Below are 16,697 nucleotides of genomic sequence, written 5' to 3' on the forward strand. Positions count from 1 at the left end.
CTTTCGAGCCCATGTGACGCCAGTGGGGGGCAGTGTTCGCCATCACCTCCTCCACTGGCGCACTGTCACATCGGACAGGTGGGTGCTGCAAATCGTCCGAAGGGGCTACTCCCTCCCCTCCGAGGCGACCCCTGCACCTGCTGGGGTTCTCCATCAATGTGCCGAAGTCACACCTGTGTCCCTCTCAGAAGCTCCTCTTCATCGGAGCGGTTCTAGACTCGGCGCAGTTTCGGGTTTATCCTCCTGAACAGCGGGTTCTTAATTTTCAGGCTCTGATTCCGATCTTTCAGCCGTTATCCCGAGTCTCGGTCAGGTTGGCGCTGCGGCTTCTGGGGCTGATGGCCTCCTGCATCCTTCTGGTGCATCACGCCAGGTGGCGGCCTGCAGTGGGACCTGAAGTTTCAGTGGGCCCAGCATCAGGGCAACTTGTCCAACCATGTCTTGTACTCGGAGGGCACTGCAAGACAGTTGCATTGGTGGCTCATGGACCGCGATTGGGTCAGCGGCAGATCCCTCTCCCTACCCCAACTGGTGCTTAGTTGTGACGGATGCGGCACTCCAGGGATGGGGGGCCACATGGGAGAGGCGGAGATCAGAAGCCTCTGGTCTCCTTCGGAGTCCCGGCTCCAGATCTCCTTCTGGAGCTGCAGGCGATCCGGCTTGCACTGAAGGCATTCCTCCCATCTGTCCGGGGAGTGTAGTGCAGGTGTTCACGGACAACACCACTACCATGTGGTACTCCAACAAGCGGGGAGGGTGGGGTCGTGGACCCTATGCCAGGAGGCTCTGGGACATCAGGGCGTGACCCTGGTGGTTCAACACCTGGAATGTTCTGTGAACGCCAGGGCGGACGAACTCAGCCGCCGGTGCATGATGGATCACGAATGGCATCTGAACTCGGACTTGGCGCAAGGTCTCTTTCTGCAGTGGGGAGAGCCTTGGTTAGATCTATTCGCCACCGAAGAGAACGCGCAATGTCATCAGTTCTGCGCGTTGGAATTTCCAAGGCGGCACTCGCTCGGAGACGCTTTTCGTCGCGAGTGGAGTTGCGGTCTGTTGTACGCCTTTCCGCCTATACCATTTCTGCCCAGAGTGCTGAAGAAGATCAGGCGCGACCGGGCACAAGTCATCCTTGTGGCCCCGGACTGGGCACGAAGGTACTGGTATCCCGAGCTACTCAGTATGTTAGTCGATCCCCCGGTTCGTCTGCCTCTTTAGGAGGACCTTCTGTCGCAGCAGCAGCAGGGGACGGTCTTCCACCCAAACCTGTCCAGTCTCCACCTCCATGCTTAGAGATTGAGCGGCGACAGTTGAGGCCATTTGACTTGCCTCCTGAAGTCTGTAACATCATTCTGGCAACCAGGCGTCCCTCCACAAAGTCGGTATACGCCTGCAGGTGGAACAGATTTGTGGCATGGTGCACAGCAAAGGCTGTGGATCCCCTTCCTTCTGAGGTTCTTCTCTTTCTTCTTTCTCTTGCCCAGCAGGGCTCTGCTCTGGGCACTATCAAGGGCTACCTCTCTGCTCTTTCAGCCTTTTTGAGGCTGCCTCATCAACCCTCTTTGTTCAAGTCCTATCGTTAATCGATTCCTGAACGGCATCACACATACGTTCCCTCCTGTGCCCTTTGTGATGCCTCAGTGGGATTTGAACTTGGTTCTAACTTTTCTAATGTGTGCTCCCTTTGAGCCACTTTACAACTGTCCTCTTCGCCTTCTTGTTTTGAAGACAGCCTTCCTGGTAGCCATCACCTCTGCCAGGAGAGTGAGTGAGCTCCAGGCTCTATCCTGTAAACCTCCTTTCCTTTCAGTCCATCTGGACAAAGTTGTGTTGCGGACTAGGCCCTCTTTCCTACCCAAGGTAGTCACGGCCTTCCACATTGGGCAATCTATCACCTTGCCTACCTTCTTTCCGCCTCCGCATCCCTCGAGAGAGGAAGAGAGGCTCCACCGTCTGGCCCAAAACGTGCGCTCTCGTTCTATCTGGACCGCACATGCCAGTTCCGGGTGGATGACCAACTCTTTGTTGGTTACGTGGGCGCTAAGAAGGGGAAAGCGGTGCACAAGCGGACTATCTCGCGGTGGATCATCTTGTGTATCCAGGCGTGTTACTCCTTGGCAAAGAAGGAACCCCCTGTTGGGCTGAGGGCTCATTCCACTCGAGCCACAGCGACTACGACTGCTTTGGGCTGAGGTGTGCCCTTGCAGGACATTTGCCAGGCGGCTACGTTTGCAAGACATTATTGCCTGGACAGTCAAGTCCGGAGGGATGGCTTCTTTGGCCGTCGGTCCTCCAGGACTTTCTGGTGTGATTATTGGTTGGTATTGCAGGGGTATCTATTCTAAGGTAAGGAATCTATCACTAACGTGTCTCTTTCAGATGCACAAGTTACTGCTTGTGTAACGATATATCTGTAAGAGACATTAGTTAGTGATAGATTCCTTACCGACCCTCCCATCCTCCCCTTTCTGCGAACCGATATCTAGGGTTAAGGTCATCCCCTTTTAGGGCCCTAGTTTCACGGCACCAGTGTTGGTTTTTGGCATAGCTCTGCGTTTCTGGCGCGGAAAAGCTGTGTCTAAGAACTGACGTCAGCACGCGGAGGCTGCGTCTAAGTACTCCGACGACGTCATCACGGCGCCCACAACGCCGACGACGGACGCGGAGCCGCAGACGACGCCTACCGACGCGCAGGGGTACTGCTGCGCAGGGGTTTTCGGATCCAGTCTGACGCCTGGGGATATTCTAAGGTAAGGAATCTATCACTAACTAATGTCTCTTACAGATATATCGTTACACAAGTAGTAACTTGTTCGTTAAGGTCATCCCCTATCAGGTCCCTAGTTTCATGGCACCTGTGTTGGTTCTTATCATGGCTCTGCGTTTCTGGCGCGGAAAAGCTGTGTATAAGAACTGACGTCCGCACGCGAGGGCGGCGTCTAAGTACTTTGGCAACGTCATCCCGGAGCAAACAACGCCAACGACGGACGCAGAGCCGCATACGATGCCTACCGACGCGCAAGGGTACTACTACGCAAAAGTTTCCGGATCCAGTCTGATGCCTGGGGTTATTCTAAGGTAAGGAATCTAATACTAACTACTGTTTCTTACAGATATATCGTTACCAAAGGTAAGTAACTTGTGCTTTAGGGGCGTTACATGTAGGTAAAGATCAGGGACCAATGGGTCCCTTCCCTGGGTCGGTACACCCCCTAATCTGTCACTCTCCAGTGGGAGGGGGCAGGAGCCTGTCCCTGGTTGCCTGGGTCCCTCCATCCTCAAGATGGCGGGGACTCGAGGTTGTGCTTCACCTCGCCTCCCCCCCTAGGGGTGGAGTTGGCAGAGATGGGCACACCTCTCTACCTCACTTTGTTTTTCTCGCCGGGTCTCCCGCCCAAAGTGGGGGGTAGAACCAGTTGCTGAATACCGCAAGTGGTCTGGAGAAGCTCACAAAGTTGGCATGCCTTTGAAGCTTCTCCTTCGTGAACCCTGCCCATCCTGGAGAGGAGGCTTGGCACCTTGTCCCAGGATGTGCATTGTTTCAGGACCCTGAGAGAGGCAAGCTCTCAACCCAGAGGTCCAGAAACATGTCTGGAGTGGCAACCTCTGAAGCCACTCAGTCAGGTCACTGGGAGTTGGTCGAGTTTCAGGCGACATCTCCAAGATGCTCTCAGTTGTGCATTTTACATTAAATCCCACACTGGCATCAGGGTGGGTTTAGTGTGCTGAGAAGTTTGATACCAAACCTCTCAGTCTTTAGCCATTATGGTAATGTGGAGTTCGTAAAGACAACCTCCCAGCACATTTGCTCTTTGTGGCAGCACTGCACTTACAGTGCCCTGGAATGGACCTGGGTACTGTAGGGCTGCAGGGCTCATGCACCTGTACCCTCACCACTGGCTTAGGGCACCCAGCTAGAGGGGTGACTGATGTATGCCAGGGCAGTGTATGTGGGCATAAAACACAGGGGTGTGTGCCATGTCAAATATTTGTTTTGTTCTGCACCAAGACACGCAGCCTGCCAAGGGAGTTTGTGTGTGTCAGGGCACAGGACTTCTAAGGGCGGCACAATATGTGCTGCAGCCCTTGGGGACTTCTCTGGTCACAGTGCCCTGGGTACCTAGGGTACCATTTACCAGGGTCTGACATGTGGCCAGAGATGCCTATTGGGTTTAGGCTTCACTGCAGTTTTACGGAAGGAAAACAGGCCCTGGGTACCTGGTTGGCAGGAGCCCAGGACACACTTGGTTAAAGTACATCAGCAATTTAGCAACAAATGGGGGCATACCATGCAAGAAAGAGGGCACTCTCTCACAATATTGTCTTGCGGTCTTTGTCACCCCTGCAGCTTTTTCCCTCTGACCTATTGGCTCCGTACATTTATGGGGCTTTTGGTTGAAGTTGCAACGTCTCTTTCTGGTGACGTCTTGTGTTGTACTCTCCTTAATCTTGTGCTCCGGACTTGTTCACGGTTTCACTTTCTGGATGCGGAAATTTTATCCTGTGCCAGACTGTTTTTTCCACATCCTTGTCTACCGTTCACGTTGATTGAGTCTTCGCTCATGTGAGATGGCTTTTCAGAGCACTGCTCTGTCTCGCCCCTCAATTTTTTTTACTTTATCATTTTTGCACACTGTTTCCATATTCTCAGAGTTTTTTATTTTGGTGATGGCTCCGCATTCTAAAGCAGAAAAGTTTTGCCGACGAAAACTGACATCAGCACACCGGGAGGGACATATATAGCTCTGCTGACATCATGTCCGTGGACGACGTCAGGGCGGAACCGGACAGCGCCGCCCCCCAGAGTGCAGAGGTGCGGCTGCGGATCCAGTCTGACGCCTGGGGATATTCTAAGTTAAGGGATCTGCGGCTAGACCATGTCTCTACCAGATACATTGTTACCAAAGGTAAGTAACTCGTTCATCAGGTAATCTCTGCCTAATTTTACACACAAGCAGTGTAATTCTTTTCTCCCTTTTAACGCTTATATTCCTCCGAGTCAACGATACAGTGGAATGTTAAGCCAACTACTTGAATCAGTAGACTCTACCTCATATGATGATGAAATGATTGCAATATACTACTGTTGGGGGATTTTAATGCGAAGATCTCAGATTAGAGATAAAGACCGGGAACATTTCAGAAGCCTCTTCTCTCCTCTTCCCCACCTCCTGAAAACAGATAACAAAAATTGAATTGATCACAGCTTTATAGGTAAAATTTAACCTCTGAAAGTAACCGAACATAGTCTCTTTTGTTTAAGCAGCAATGATCATCCTAAAGGACCACACCCTTCCAACAAAAAATGAGGTCATTGCAAGGAATTAAGAAAAACAAGATCTTCAGCAGCAATGAGTCCTGATGGAATTCTAGTACAAGCTCTAAAAAGAAATAGACTCTGAGACTGGGGGAGAGAGAGGGAGGGAGATGGGAGTGATGTTTACTCCTCCTTTCTAGTACTGCTCTATAACTGGTCAAGTTCTAACCTCCTGGAGAGGTAGCATCATAATTTCTTTTCATAAGAAAGGTTCACGCTGCCTACCCAGCAACTCCCACCAGATCGCTCTCCTAGATGCGACAGGGAACATTTTTGCTGCAAACATTTTAGGACAGCTGGCAGACTGGGGCTTCGCTAAACAGATAATACCGCAAGAACACGCTGGATTCCGTTCTAAACACTTAACAGAAAATATTGTGGTCATACATACTCTGATTGATTAATATGTTGTTGGGAAGTCACAGATTTTGTACACTGCTTTTACAGACTCTAATAAAGTGGATAGGCCTAGTCTTAAGGGAAATAACTATTGGGACTGGGAATTCCGCTAAATTTCCTGAGAGTGATAATAGGTCTCCACTCTGCGACATAGCGCAGATTGTTGATGGGTGGGAACCTAGGGCTTACCTCCATAATCCATACTAGGAACGTGTTAAAACAGGAATGTCTCTTGGCTCCTTTTCTTTTTACATCTACTGACGTGATTTGCCAGCCCAATTATCATATATAAGAAACTTTCCCCTTACTGTGTTGCACATGATCTTTATGTATTAATGAATTCTGAAGATGTAGTTCTATTTTACTTACCTCCACTTAGGTTGCAACTAAATTGGTGTGCCTTGAGTAGCTGTGCCAGGCAGAATGTTTTTAATATTAATATAAAAAAGTTTTCATTGTAAAGGGAAGGAAATTGTGTCATCCCTTTTCTTGGAACTTTGGAGGAAATAATGTAGAAGCATTAAATGCTTACATATATCTTAGTAAAGTGTTCTCCCAGAATTTGGATTGTAAGCTGCACATTTCTCACTTTGAAAGTAGGACTCTTGCACATGTTAGTGCTTTGAATAACTTTTATGTAGCTTCTGGTAGGAAGCCTTTTGATTTTTTTTTTTTTATTGGAAATGTTTAAAGTAAAGATTCCTTTCATGCTCACATACGCACTAGAGTGCATTTCTATTGAGAAATGGTCTTCTCTACATCTGTATAAAGAGAAGGCCCTGTGCAAACATAAGTGTCAGTCAATTTACTCCAGTCTAGGCATTACGACTAGAATTAGCTCTAACTAGCTCTGTTGCTTTCGCTATGGCTCGTATAGTCGATGGTCCTACAGTTTGGTTCTCTCCTCGGAATGCACACTTGGAGCTCTATTAAAACAGTCTTTTGCATCTCCTAACAAGAATTACATGTTTTAAAGAAATCTCAGGTCTGTCCTGGAGAAACTACATTGTGTAAGTTAGATACCTCCAAACATGGTCTCCTGGACAACTTGGCCTCTTTAAAAAAAAAATATATACTATCTAAAGATTCAGTTTTATGGAGTATAGTAGTTATTGTAAGTCATTAAAGCTATTTTCTTCCTTACCACACATCAGGATTATGCGCCCTCAACGTTATCTCTCTTTTTCACTTACCCATGAAGTTAGGCGGATCATCTTAGCGCTCAGGTTGGGCATATGTAGGAGGCTGGCTCTGTATATACTATACCAAAATTAGGTATAGTGTGCACAGAGTCCAGTGAAACCCCAAAGGTAGGCAGAGGTAAAAGTAGATAGCACCTTACTCTCTATTTGTGCTAGGTTGGGTGAGCAGTAAGGCTTTATCAAAGGGTATTTTTTAACATTAGTTGTACACACCCAGACAGCAAATTATGTCACACGCTCAAAGACTGAACTCCGACCAATTTGTTTATATAAAAAATAGTTATTTTATTTCTAAAGCCAAGACTGGTGCAGGTAAGTGAAATAAATGCTTTGCAAAATTTTTATGCAATGTTTTACAATTTAATGCAGGTTCAAATGCAGTTGATGTAATTACAGGTAAGTCAACATTTCGACATTACTTTTCAGTTACTTTACAGATTACTTTGTACGTTACTTGTTGGATTACTTTCTAAGTAACCTTTTCTACTCCGTGTGATATGCCTAGATATCACACTGGGACATTTTCTAGAGAAAAGGTAAGTAAATCAGTTTTTGTACATTTGCAGTTTTTCAGTGTTTCAAACAAACCAACTCCACACTTAAAACAATTTTCAAGAAAAAACAGTCAGTGTATTCCTAAAGAGAAAAATGAAGTTAACGGTTTGCAGGTAAGTACTTGTTGGTGGGTGTTGGTACTCTAGGGTTAGAACCAGGGTCCTCCCAGGGTCAAGTATGCACTCTTAAAACACCCTCAGCGGCACTAGGGCAGCAGGGTGCAGAGTGTTGAGGCCCACCACTCCTGGTGTTTCAACATCTTTCGGGCTCTCTGAATTTCAGGGCAGACCAACTCATCCATCGATGCCTCTTGGATCCCAAAGTGTTTCCATCCAGAGATGGTTCAAGGTCTCTTCAGAACTGTTTGCTACCGCAGAGAACATGCAATGTCAGCACTTCTGCACACTGGCATTTCCAAGGCTGCTGTTCCTCGGAGATTCATTTAGTATCGAGTGGAGCTCAGGACTCCTGTACAACTTTCCACCATAACCATTCCTGCCCAGAGTTCTCAAGAAGATCAGGAACAGCCAGGCTCAATGTATATTCATGGCCCCAACAGTCTGCTATACCAAGCTCCTGAGACCATTAAATAAATGGGGTTAACCCTACAAGTCAAAGGACCTGTGTGTCAATTAGTATATGAAAATAAGGTGGTTCTAGACATTTATACAAAAACACAAATCAATGTATGAATTATTATTTAAAAAAAGGAACAAATCCTGCAAGAAAATCAGGGGGAGAGAGAGAAACAATAAACAGCCAGATACAATTATTAATCGAGATTAATCACGTTAAGCCGAGAAAGGCGCCAATACCATTGCCTTTCTCGACTTTACGTGATTAACCTCGTATGGAAACCGCAGTTTTTTGATCGGTGATTAAGTGCCGGTATCGTTGCCATTCGTAAAAAACTCCACCACCAGCGCCCACCTTCTAATTCTTTTGGCTTTGAATGCTTGGCGCTTTGGATACATTATAGGATTAACTCCACCTGTTTGATATTAATACCACACCGGATGAGTACCTGGCATACCACAAACGGGCCTATTCATTGTACGGACCTAGTTTCACATTGCAACTTCGGTCGACCCCTGCCCCCTCCCCCCCTTCCCCTCTGTCCAGTCCTGAAGAAGACCCATGGCAGAGGTGTCAATCTACCCAGTATTGCGCCAGGGTCGAAACGTCAACGGTTTTTTCCCCTGCCATTTTGAGGCCTGCACCTTGTTATTATGTCCCCGTGTCATTGTCACCCCTTACACTCTGCCCCTGTTTAATTGGTTTCTGAACAGTGTATGGGCACGCCTCTTGATAGTTCAACTAGAAGAATCACATTTTAGTTGAGCCAAAATTATCAGAATTTTTCCCTTTTAAATCGTTCCTTTTCTTATCACTTGAGCACTTTCTTTGCACCCACTCACTGCATCTGGCAGTCTTCCTTATTTTTATCTAAAATTGTATTTGTATACATATGTTTTATAAATATTGTAAATAAATTGAGATATTGTAATCAAAAATAGAGGTACTTTTTGAACTAAGAAACTTGGGTACTATGAACGATTAATAATTGTATCTGGCTGTTTATTGTTTCTCTCTTTCCCCCTGATTTTCTTGCAGGATTTGTTCCTTTTTTTAAATAATAATTCATACATTGATTTGTGTTTTTGTATACATGTCTAATACCAAGCTCCTGAGCATGAGTATCTGTCCGCTGATCAGGCTATTCCTTCGGAAGGAACTCCTGTTGCAGCAGCAGGGCAGGGTCCTGCACACACTGTCTGCATGGGTGGAGCTTTAGCAGCTACAGTTGAGGGTACCTGACTTCCTTCCCAAAGTGTGTGATGTCATCATAGCAGCCTGGTTTCCCTCCACAAAAAAGAATTGCACCTGCCAATGGGGCACATCTGTTGCTTGGTGAGCTGCTGTTGATCCTCTATCTGCATCCTTGTCTAAAGTCCTCCTATTTGCCTTATCCGTTGCCTGGAAATGCCTTGCTTTGGGCACAGTTAAAGGGTAACTTTTTACCACTTGAGCCTTCCTGCAGTCACTGGATCAACCCTCACTGTTCAAGTCACCTATTGTGAAAGGTTAAACGTGCTTTTCCCCTACACCTTTCATCATGCCTCAGTAGGACCTGAATTTAGTTCTTACCTTTCTTATGAGTTTACATTTTGAGCCCTTGCACTGCTGCCCTCTGAGACTGTTTACCATCAAAACAGCCCTTGTGGCTATAACATATGTCAGGAGGGATAGCAAATTACAGGCACTTTCTGTTCACCCCGTGCACACCTTCCCCCCCCCCTGCCCCCCCCCCCCTTAGGACCCATGACTCCTTCTTGCCAAAAGTGCTCACACCTTTTAATGTCAACCAGAACATCACGCTGCCTACTTTCTTCACCCCACCTCATCGTGCTAAGGAAGAGAAGAGACTCAACTGCCTGGATCCAAAAAGAGAGTGGTCATTCTACATTGATCATATAAAACACTTCCAGGTCAACGAGCAAAAATGTGTTGGATTTGCGGGTGTGAAGAAAGGAAAGGCCGTCCACAAGAGAACCCTCTCCAGAAGGATTATCCTTTGTATAAAAATCAGCTACGCAATGGCCTAGAAAACAAACCCTTGAGGGCTTGAAAGCTCATTTCCCCAGAGCTAAAGCTGCAACCACTGCGCTAGCTCAAGCAGTCCCAGTTTTGGGCGCCTGCCAGGCAGCTACGTGGAAATCGCTGCACACGTTTGTCAAACACTACTGCTTAAACACTCAGTTCCGGCGAGATGGCCATTTCGCCCATTCAGTCCTCCAGGGCTTTTTAGTGTAACTGTCTGCAGACCCACCTCTGAGGAGAGATTGCTTTGGTATCTATTCTAAGGTAAGGAATCTGCAGCTGGAAGTCTGTCAGATGAATAAGTTACTTACCTTTGGTAATGCCTTATTTGGTAGAGACTGTCGAGCTGCAGATCCCTTTCCGACCCTCCTTTACCCCTTTCTACAAACTGTATTCGTCAAAGAGATCCTTCAGGACATTTTAGGACACTGGTCATTCCACCTAAATTTGGCTCAGTAATTCTGGTGCGGAAAAACGGTCATGAACGGAGGTTCTTATGAATTCATTGATTGAGAACCTGGATTGCACCAAAGAAACCTTTCCTTCTACATGTTGTTCTCATCAACGTGATTTGGAAGCATGCCACTTGGAAAATGTCTGTGCTCAAGATCTTCATGCCAGACACAACACCCAAACATCTCTGGCAGTGTGTGTGAATGTATGATGAATCGGCTCCTGTTATCACAGCTGTTTTTCCTCAGTATGTTAAATGCTTGTCATCAAGTAGAGGGTTAAGGATATAAATATAAGAACAAGTAACCCACCATAGTTACTCTGCAAGCTTTTAGGATGTTGTTCATACTGTGCGCCTGCCATCACGTTCGCTCTATTTAAATAATCCCTACAATCCACCAGACGGTGAGAAACTTGCACAAATACTGGCTAAGTGGATTTGTTGGGACGATGAATGGACATGGATGTATTGAAGTTCTTAGGTCTCGCCCTGGCTAAAACGCGCGAAATGGCGCTCTCGCCGCGAGGACTATAGCTGTCGCCTCAACCGACAACGAGTGGAGACAAGAGATGGCCACGCGCACATTAAGAAGCATGGCAGAGTCGGATTCCGTCGCGCGCCTTGGGTCGCGCACGGGAGCTTGTACCGTAGACAGCTTACGACGCGAGCCTGGTAAGTTTCGTTTTCGCTACTGAGTCCAGATCCATGTGTGCGGCGCAAGGAGACAGACTGCCTATTTATTTTGAATTGCTGACGATCACCGGAGACTGGCCGACCGTTCGAAGTAACCCTTTGGCGTCTCCTGCCGAAGCAAAAGGTAAGTCTATGCGATGCTTTGTTATTATGGAAAATATTTTTGAATATTATACTTTTGAAAGTCCAATTCTTGACGTCCGCGCTTTGCTTTTGAAACCCTGCAATTATAAGACCGCTTCCCTTTAATCGTCTCTCTCGACCTCAACGTGTTTATGTCCAGAACCCATCACTCGTAAATAAATAATTTAATTATATTGTAAGCATCCATGGCCTCCATCCACATAGCGCTTCAGAACCTTGCTAGAGGTAGACACACAACGCACTGCCTTCCAGAGAGGACTCGCAATCATATTACGGTACAGATAGTTAATAAAGGTACCTTGGTGTTTGCAGGCAGACTTCGTATGTCTTGGAGATGTGCCCTATAATCCTCACAAAGCAATATACAGGCCTGTAGCATTTTTATTAGGCATCGTGTTTTGTGTATCCCTGATCATTATCATTCTTTTTTATTATGGCATTAATGTTTAACTCATCTGGTGACTTTTAATGACCTACATGGAGGTATAGTGTCTTCACGAGTTGGTGTGTTTAGTTTATAGGTGTCGCGGCATATACCCGTGTTTCTATATAAGAAATAAACGTTTTCGCAGTCCCAGTCTCCGAGACAGTTTTGTTTTCACTCAAATATCCCCGTCTTCCGGCTCAGTACTGTCCCAGGTCGGGCGCTGGTTTCCTGGCACTTACAGCCCGGGTTGTCACAACAGGATACCTCCCTGCCCAAAACGCCCGTTTACCTGCATTTTGAGGAGTCTGGCGCCAGCAACTTCAAGTTCGAGCCAAAGGAGGGGCCCGTACTCAGCTCGAGGTCCCCTTGGACCCTCGAGCCCAAAACGAGCCGAGCTTTAATGTAGCTGCAGCCTGCCACCAACGCTTTATCCTGTCTGTGTATACGTACGCGTTTATTTTTATGGGGAATGTTTAGGTGGCATGAAATGGGTTCAATTCCTTGGAAACTGAAGCTTCTTTGGCTCATACTGGAAGCAGTGGAATATTTCGCGAGTGCTCTTTTAGAGCCTATGACTCTTTAGAAAATGTATTTCAAAATGTGCTTAAAAGAATTCTTGAGCGAAGACCCTCCCACCCCATACTCTCCTAAAATAAATATGGTTTACTCCCTTCAAGCACCGGAATTCAGGGCAATGTTAAACCCTGTCACTTTCAAAGGTACTATACACCACTGATGAGCAGAAGTGGTGGGGAAACAGAAAGGGCAGTGCACGATCAGGGAGGGCAGTAGGCAACAGCAGAGTTTTGGCAATTAAATCAAATAAATGACAAACCTTTCAACTGATACACTTGTTTAGATTTTACAAGTGGATACGCCCACCGCACTCCCATCCTACCTGTCATTCTTTTCAATTTATATTCAAAATCGAGTCCTGAAACCTGGGTTGTATCAATAATTTGGTTGACAGGGGTTCAGTCAGTGACCCTAGTGTGTGGACGTGAATGAAGAGGGCAGTTATGAGGAGAGTGCAAGAAGGACTTCACACCACCAAGCACAGATCCCTGGTTTAGAAAAGTCTCCCCCAGCATCACTCAGAACCCCCACAGCACCACTCAGCGCCACCCCAGCATCACTCAGCGCCACCCCAGCATCACTCAGCGCCACCCCAGCATCACTCAGCGCTACCCCAGCATCACCGCATCATCACTCAGCGCTACCCCTGCATCACTCAGCACCACCCCTGCATCACTCAGCACCACCCCTGCATCACTCAGCGCCACCCTATTATCACTCAGCGCCACCCTATTATCACTCAGCGCCACCCCATTATCACTCAGCGCCACCCCATTATCATTCAGCGCCACCCCATTATCACTCAGCGCCACCCCATTATCACTCAGCGCCACCCCATTATCACTCAGCGCCACCCCATTATCACTCAGCGCCACCCCATTATCACTCAGCGCCACCCCATTATCACTCACGGCCACCCCATTATCACTCACGGCCTCCACAGCATCACTCACGGCCTCCACAGCATCACTCACGGCCTCCACAGCATCACTCACGGCCTCCACAGCATCACTCACGGCCTCCACAGCATCACTCACGGCCTCCACAGCATCACTCACGGCCTCCACAGCATCACTCACGGCCTCCACAGCATCACTGAACGCCACAGCATCACTCGTCGCCACCACAACATCACTCTGCGCCACCATTCAACAACTGTTTCAAATATGTTCTCTCAACGTTTCAAGCTTTATTACAAATGTCACAAAAAGATGTTAATATTTCACTTCTGTTCTTGCATTTTCGTCACAATAAAATACACTGAACATAATCTTTACAAAAGTTATTTACAAAAGTTTAACCTATTGCCATTATAAATTACAATCACTTTTATTAAAGTATTAATTATTTAAAAGAATTAAAAACCATTGTTATTTGTAATATCAATACATAGAAGTCACTTAAATGCAACACATGTTGCATTACAAATGCTATAGGTGTCACATTTGTGAAAGTTATAACTATTGCCATTGTAAATGACAAAGCTATTAATTTAGCTATTTTCAAAACCAACACCTAAAGAAAAAAATTGTCATTTACAAGACCAATGGCTCCAACTTTCCTAGTGCGAGACCTATTACATTGCAAATGCTTGTTTTTTTTACTGCTATTGAATTTGCTGGTGAAGTCTTAATGCTGCAAACATGTATTCAGAATGCGACTGAGGAGCAAAGGTGCGTCTTTGAAATGCATGTACAACCAAATATATTTCATGTTTTAGAACCAGGGCACAAGTCCTAAAAAAAGAAGTGGGGGCACGCTGACGTCACAACAGGAAGTGACGTCACGAAAGGTGGCTTGCACAATCAGACTTATGGCCTTCCCTCGCTCACCCCTTAGATGCGATTGCATCATAGAAGCCAGCGCGTGAGCAGCGTTCTGAATGAGCTCCGATCTCGCCCCAGAGAGGCCAAAGAGTGAATGTGTGGCTCCATTTACTCCAGTTGTCGAACTCCCCGTAAAATAAGTGGGGGACGCCGTCCACCCGCGTGGTACCCCCGACTCGAGCACTGTTTAGAACTGAATCTGATGCGCTCCCTTGGCCATACTTCCCTGTTCAATGTCAGTTGTTGAACATGCCAAACAAATTAGCTTTACCCTTTAGAAGAAGAGAAATGTTTACTTAAGTTGGGCAGATCAAGGGACAGGCTTAAGACTGTTTTCAGCTAGGTGCATTTTGGTTGTAAACACAGCCCAAAGGGTGGGGCCGACGTGTTGTGCGTCTAAGTACTTGTTTCACAACTTAGACTGATAAATAGCCACATTGTGAACAGATGCACTTTAAAGATCATAGTTTATTAATTGTACTGCTATATTTGAATGAACGTGTGTTGGCTTTAGGAATTGTATAAAAGTATTACTTGCAGGCTGCATCTTTCATACTGTTGGTTCAAATCTGTAAATTAATGTGTTTCTTTCCTCAGAAAACAGAAGTGAATATGCTTTTGTATATAGCAGACAATCTTGCCTGCTTTCCTTATCAGACTCAAGAAGAACCTCTCTTTATTATGCACCATATAGACATCACCTTATCCGTATCTGGTAGTAATCTGCTCCAGTCTTTCAAAGAAGTAAGTACGGTGCAATACCATGTATAACTATGTATTTGCTACTTGCATTAAGCCCTTTTAACATTTCATATAGGTGCCATATTATAATGCATTTCCAACCCTTCTTTTGCAGTATGCAGTGTCTGTACAAACGTATTTGTGAAGTATTCCATTTTAGTGTCATACAGTCGGTGTTAAAATTCAGATTTTTAAACTAACTCTTGATGGATTTTTGTGTATATTTTACGCCAGGGAAATAAAATGAGAAGAACCAACCTACCAGTGGATGTAATACTTTAAATTAATCTCAGCCAACTTCAAATAATACGGTCTACATTCCAGTCTAATTTATTGCCTACTGTCTCACCGCAGATATGAACCAACTATAGGCAAAATCTACCTCGTCCATCTTCAATAAAAAACAGTCCAGCCATAGTTGACAGGCTAGGTCGCTGAACGGGAATGTGAGCAGCCCTAGAGCAGAGTCCAAGCCTTGTATCATAACTCTCACATTTAGGGCTTCTCATTGGGAAGACAACAAAAACAAAAGGGCTGAGCATATTGATCAAAATAATCTCAGCCCCAAGTAATTATTTGGGGTTGCATTCCAGTAAAAGGTTTATTTTGTTTAGCGTTTTTCCCGCCAAGCCACTTCATACAGGAACCATCCATATTTAAATTAGGATTGGTCTAGCTCTAGTCGTAATAGTAGTCCAGCCCGACCTGCCAGGACCCTCTGAATAGGACAAAGGCAACCCCAGAGCAGCTTGTTACCACAAATGTGCTAATAAATGTTGACATATATTAATGCAGTTCTAAGGTCAAATTCTGTCACCACTGTACAACATTAACTTGAAGACTCGCATGTTGCCTTACAGGGCAAAACTGTACAGATTTAACTCTTTATACTTTAGTTCCAAACAAAGAACTTGAAAAAGACAGCTACGTATAAAACATGCATGTGGATATGCTGAGAATGTGCTATGCAGGTATGTGGCACCACAGCCCATTCAAGGCTTGCTCTTGTGAGTTATGTCCCTACCCACACACCATTTTTAACAAGCATTGCCAATAGGTCTGGCTTTTATTTTGAGTCCTAAAAAAATTAAAAAGCCTGCAGCAATAAAAACTAAAATATTTTTTGCTCGTTCCTGGATATGATGAGGCGCCTTACATTGTGCAATCCTGTACGCTGATGTCACTTTTCCATTTTAGAGTAGCAAACGGAGAGAGCCTGAAACAAAAAGTTAAGCTGCAGTTTTACAGCATCATTGGTATCTCCACTGCTGCCAGTACGAACAACATAATCCAAAAGAACTGAAGGAAAAAATGTGAAGTTGACATGGTCCACACAAAAGCTGTTAAAATGCCTTTGTACGCAGGTGTTCCGCTTTTGTGTATGTAGCCCTCCTTCAGTCTGTCATTGGTACAGGAGAAGAGTGTGCAGGAAACATTACAAGGATTTGTGTGGGATGAGTCAAGCAAGGCCAATGGACACTTCTCTTTTACCCAGACTCAAAATAAAGGAAAGTTCATCATTTAATAATGTATCCAGCATGATGAAAGGACTTATGTGAAAAACATGTGACCCCTGAGATCGATTCCAAACATGTGACCCCAGATACGGCTATGAGGTCAGAAGAGAAGAGTTTAATAGGGAAACCTATCTGTGAGTTGGAGGGGCTTGAGACAATTGATTCCAGGAATGCTTAAGGGGGTTATGGGAAATTCCTCCCCTGTATAGGGATTTTCCACCTTCTGTCATCTACAGCAAGTAAAA

The 16,697-nt window shown here is 45.8% G+C and overlaps 1 protein-coding gene across 2 annotated transcripts in view; it reads left to right on the top strand.

The window, feature by feature from the left end:
* NIPBL (NIPBL cohesin loading factor) overlaps nucleotides 1-16,697 on the top strand; it is a 1,086,041-nt gene that overhangs the window by 1,009,868 nt on the left and 59,476 nt on the right. For both annotated transcript variants that reach the window (XM_086960544.1, XM_086960543.1), the window contains exon 34: nucleotides 14,792-14,938. In XM_086960544.1, coding sequence (XP_086816670.1) covers nucleotides 14,792-14,938 — 147 coding nt within the window. The remainder of the gene's footprint in view (nucleotides 1-14,791; nucleotides 14,939-16,697) is intronic.

This window comes from Lissotriton vulgaris, chromosome 3_1, assembly GCF_964263255.1.
Source record: "Lissotriton vulgaris chromosome 3_1, aLisVul1.2, whole genome shotgun sequence".
NCBI lineage: Eukaryota > Metazoa > Chordata > Amphibia > Caudata > Salamandridae > Lissotriton > Lissotriton vulgaris.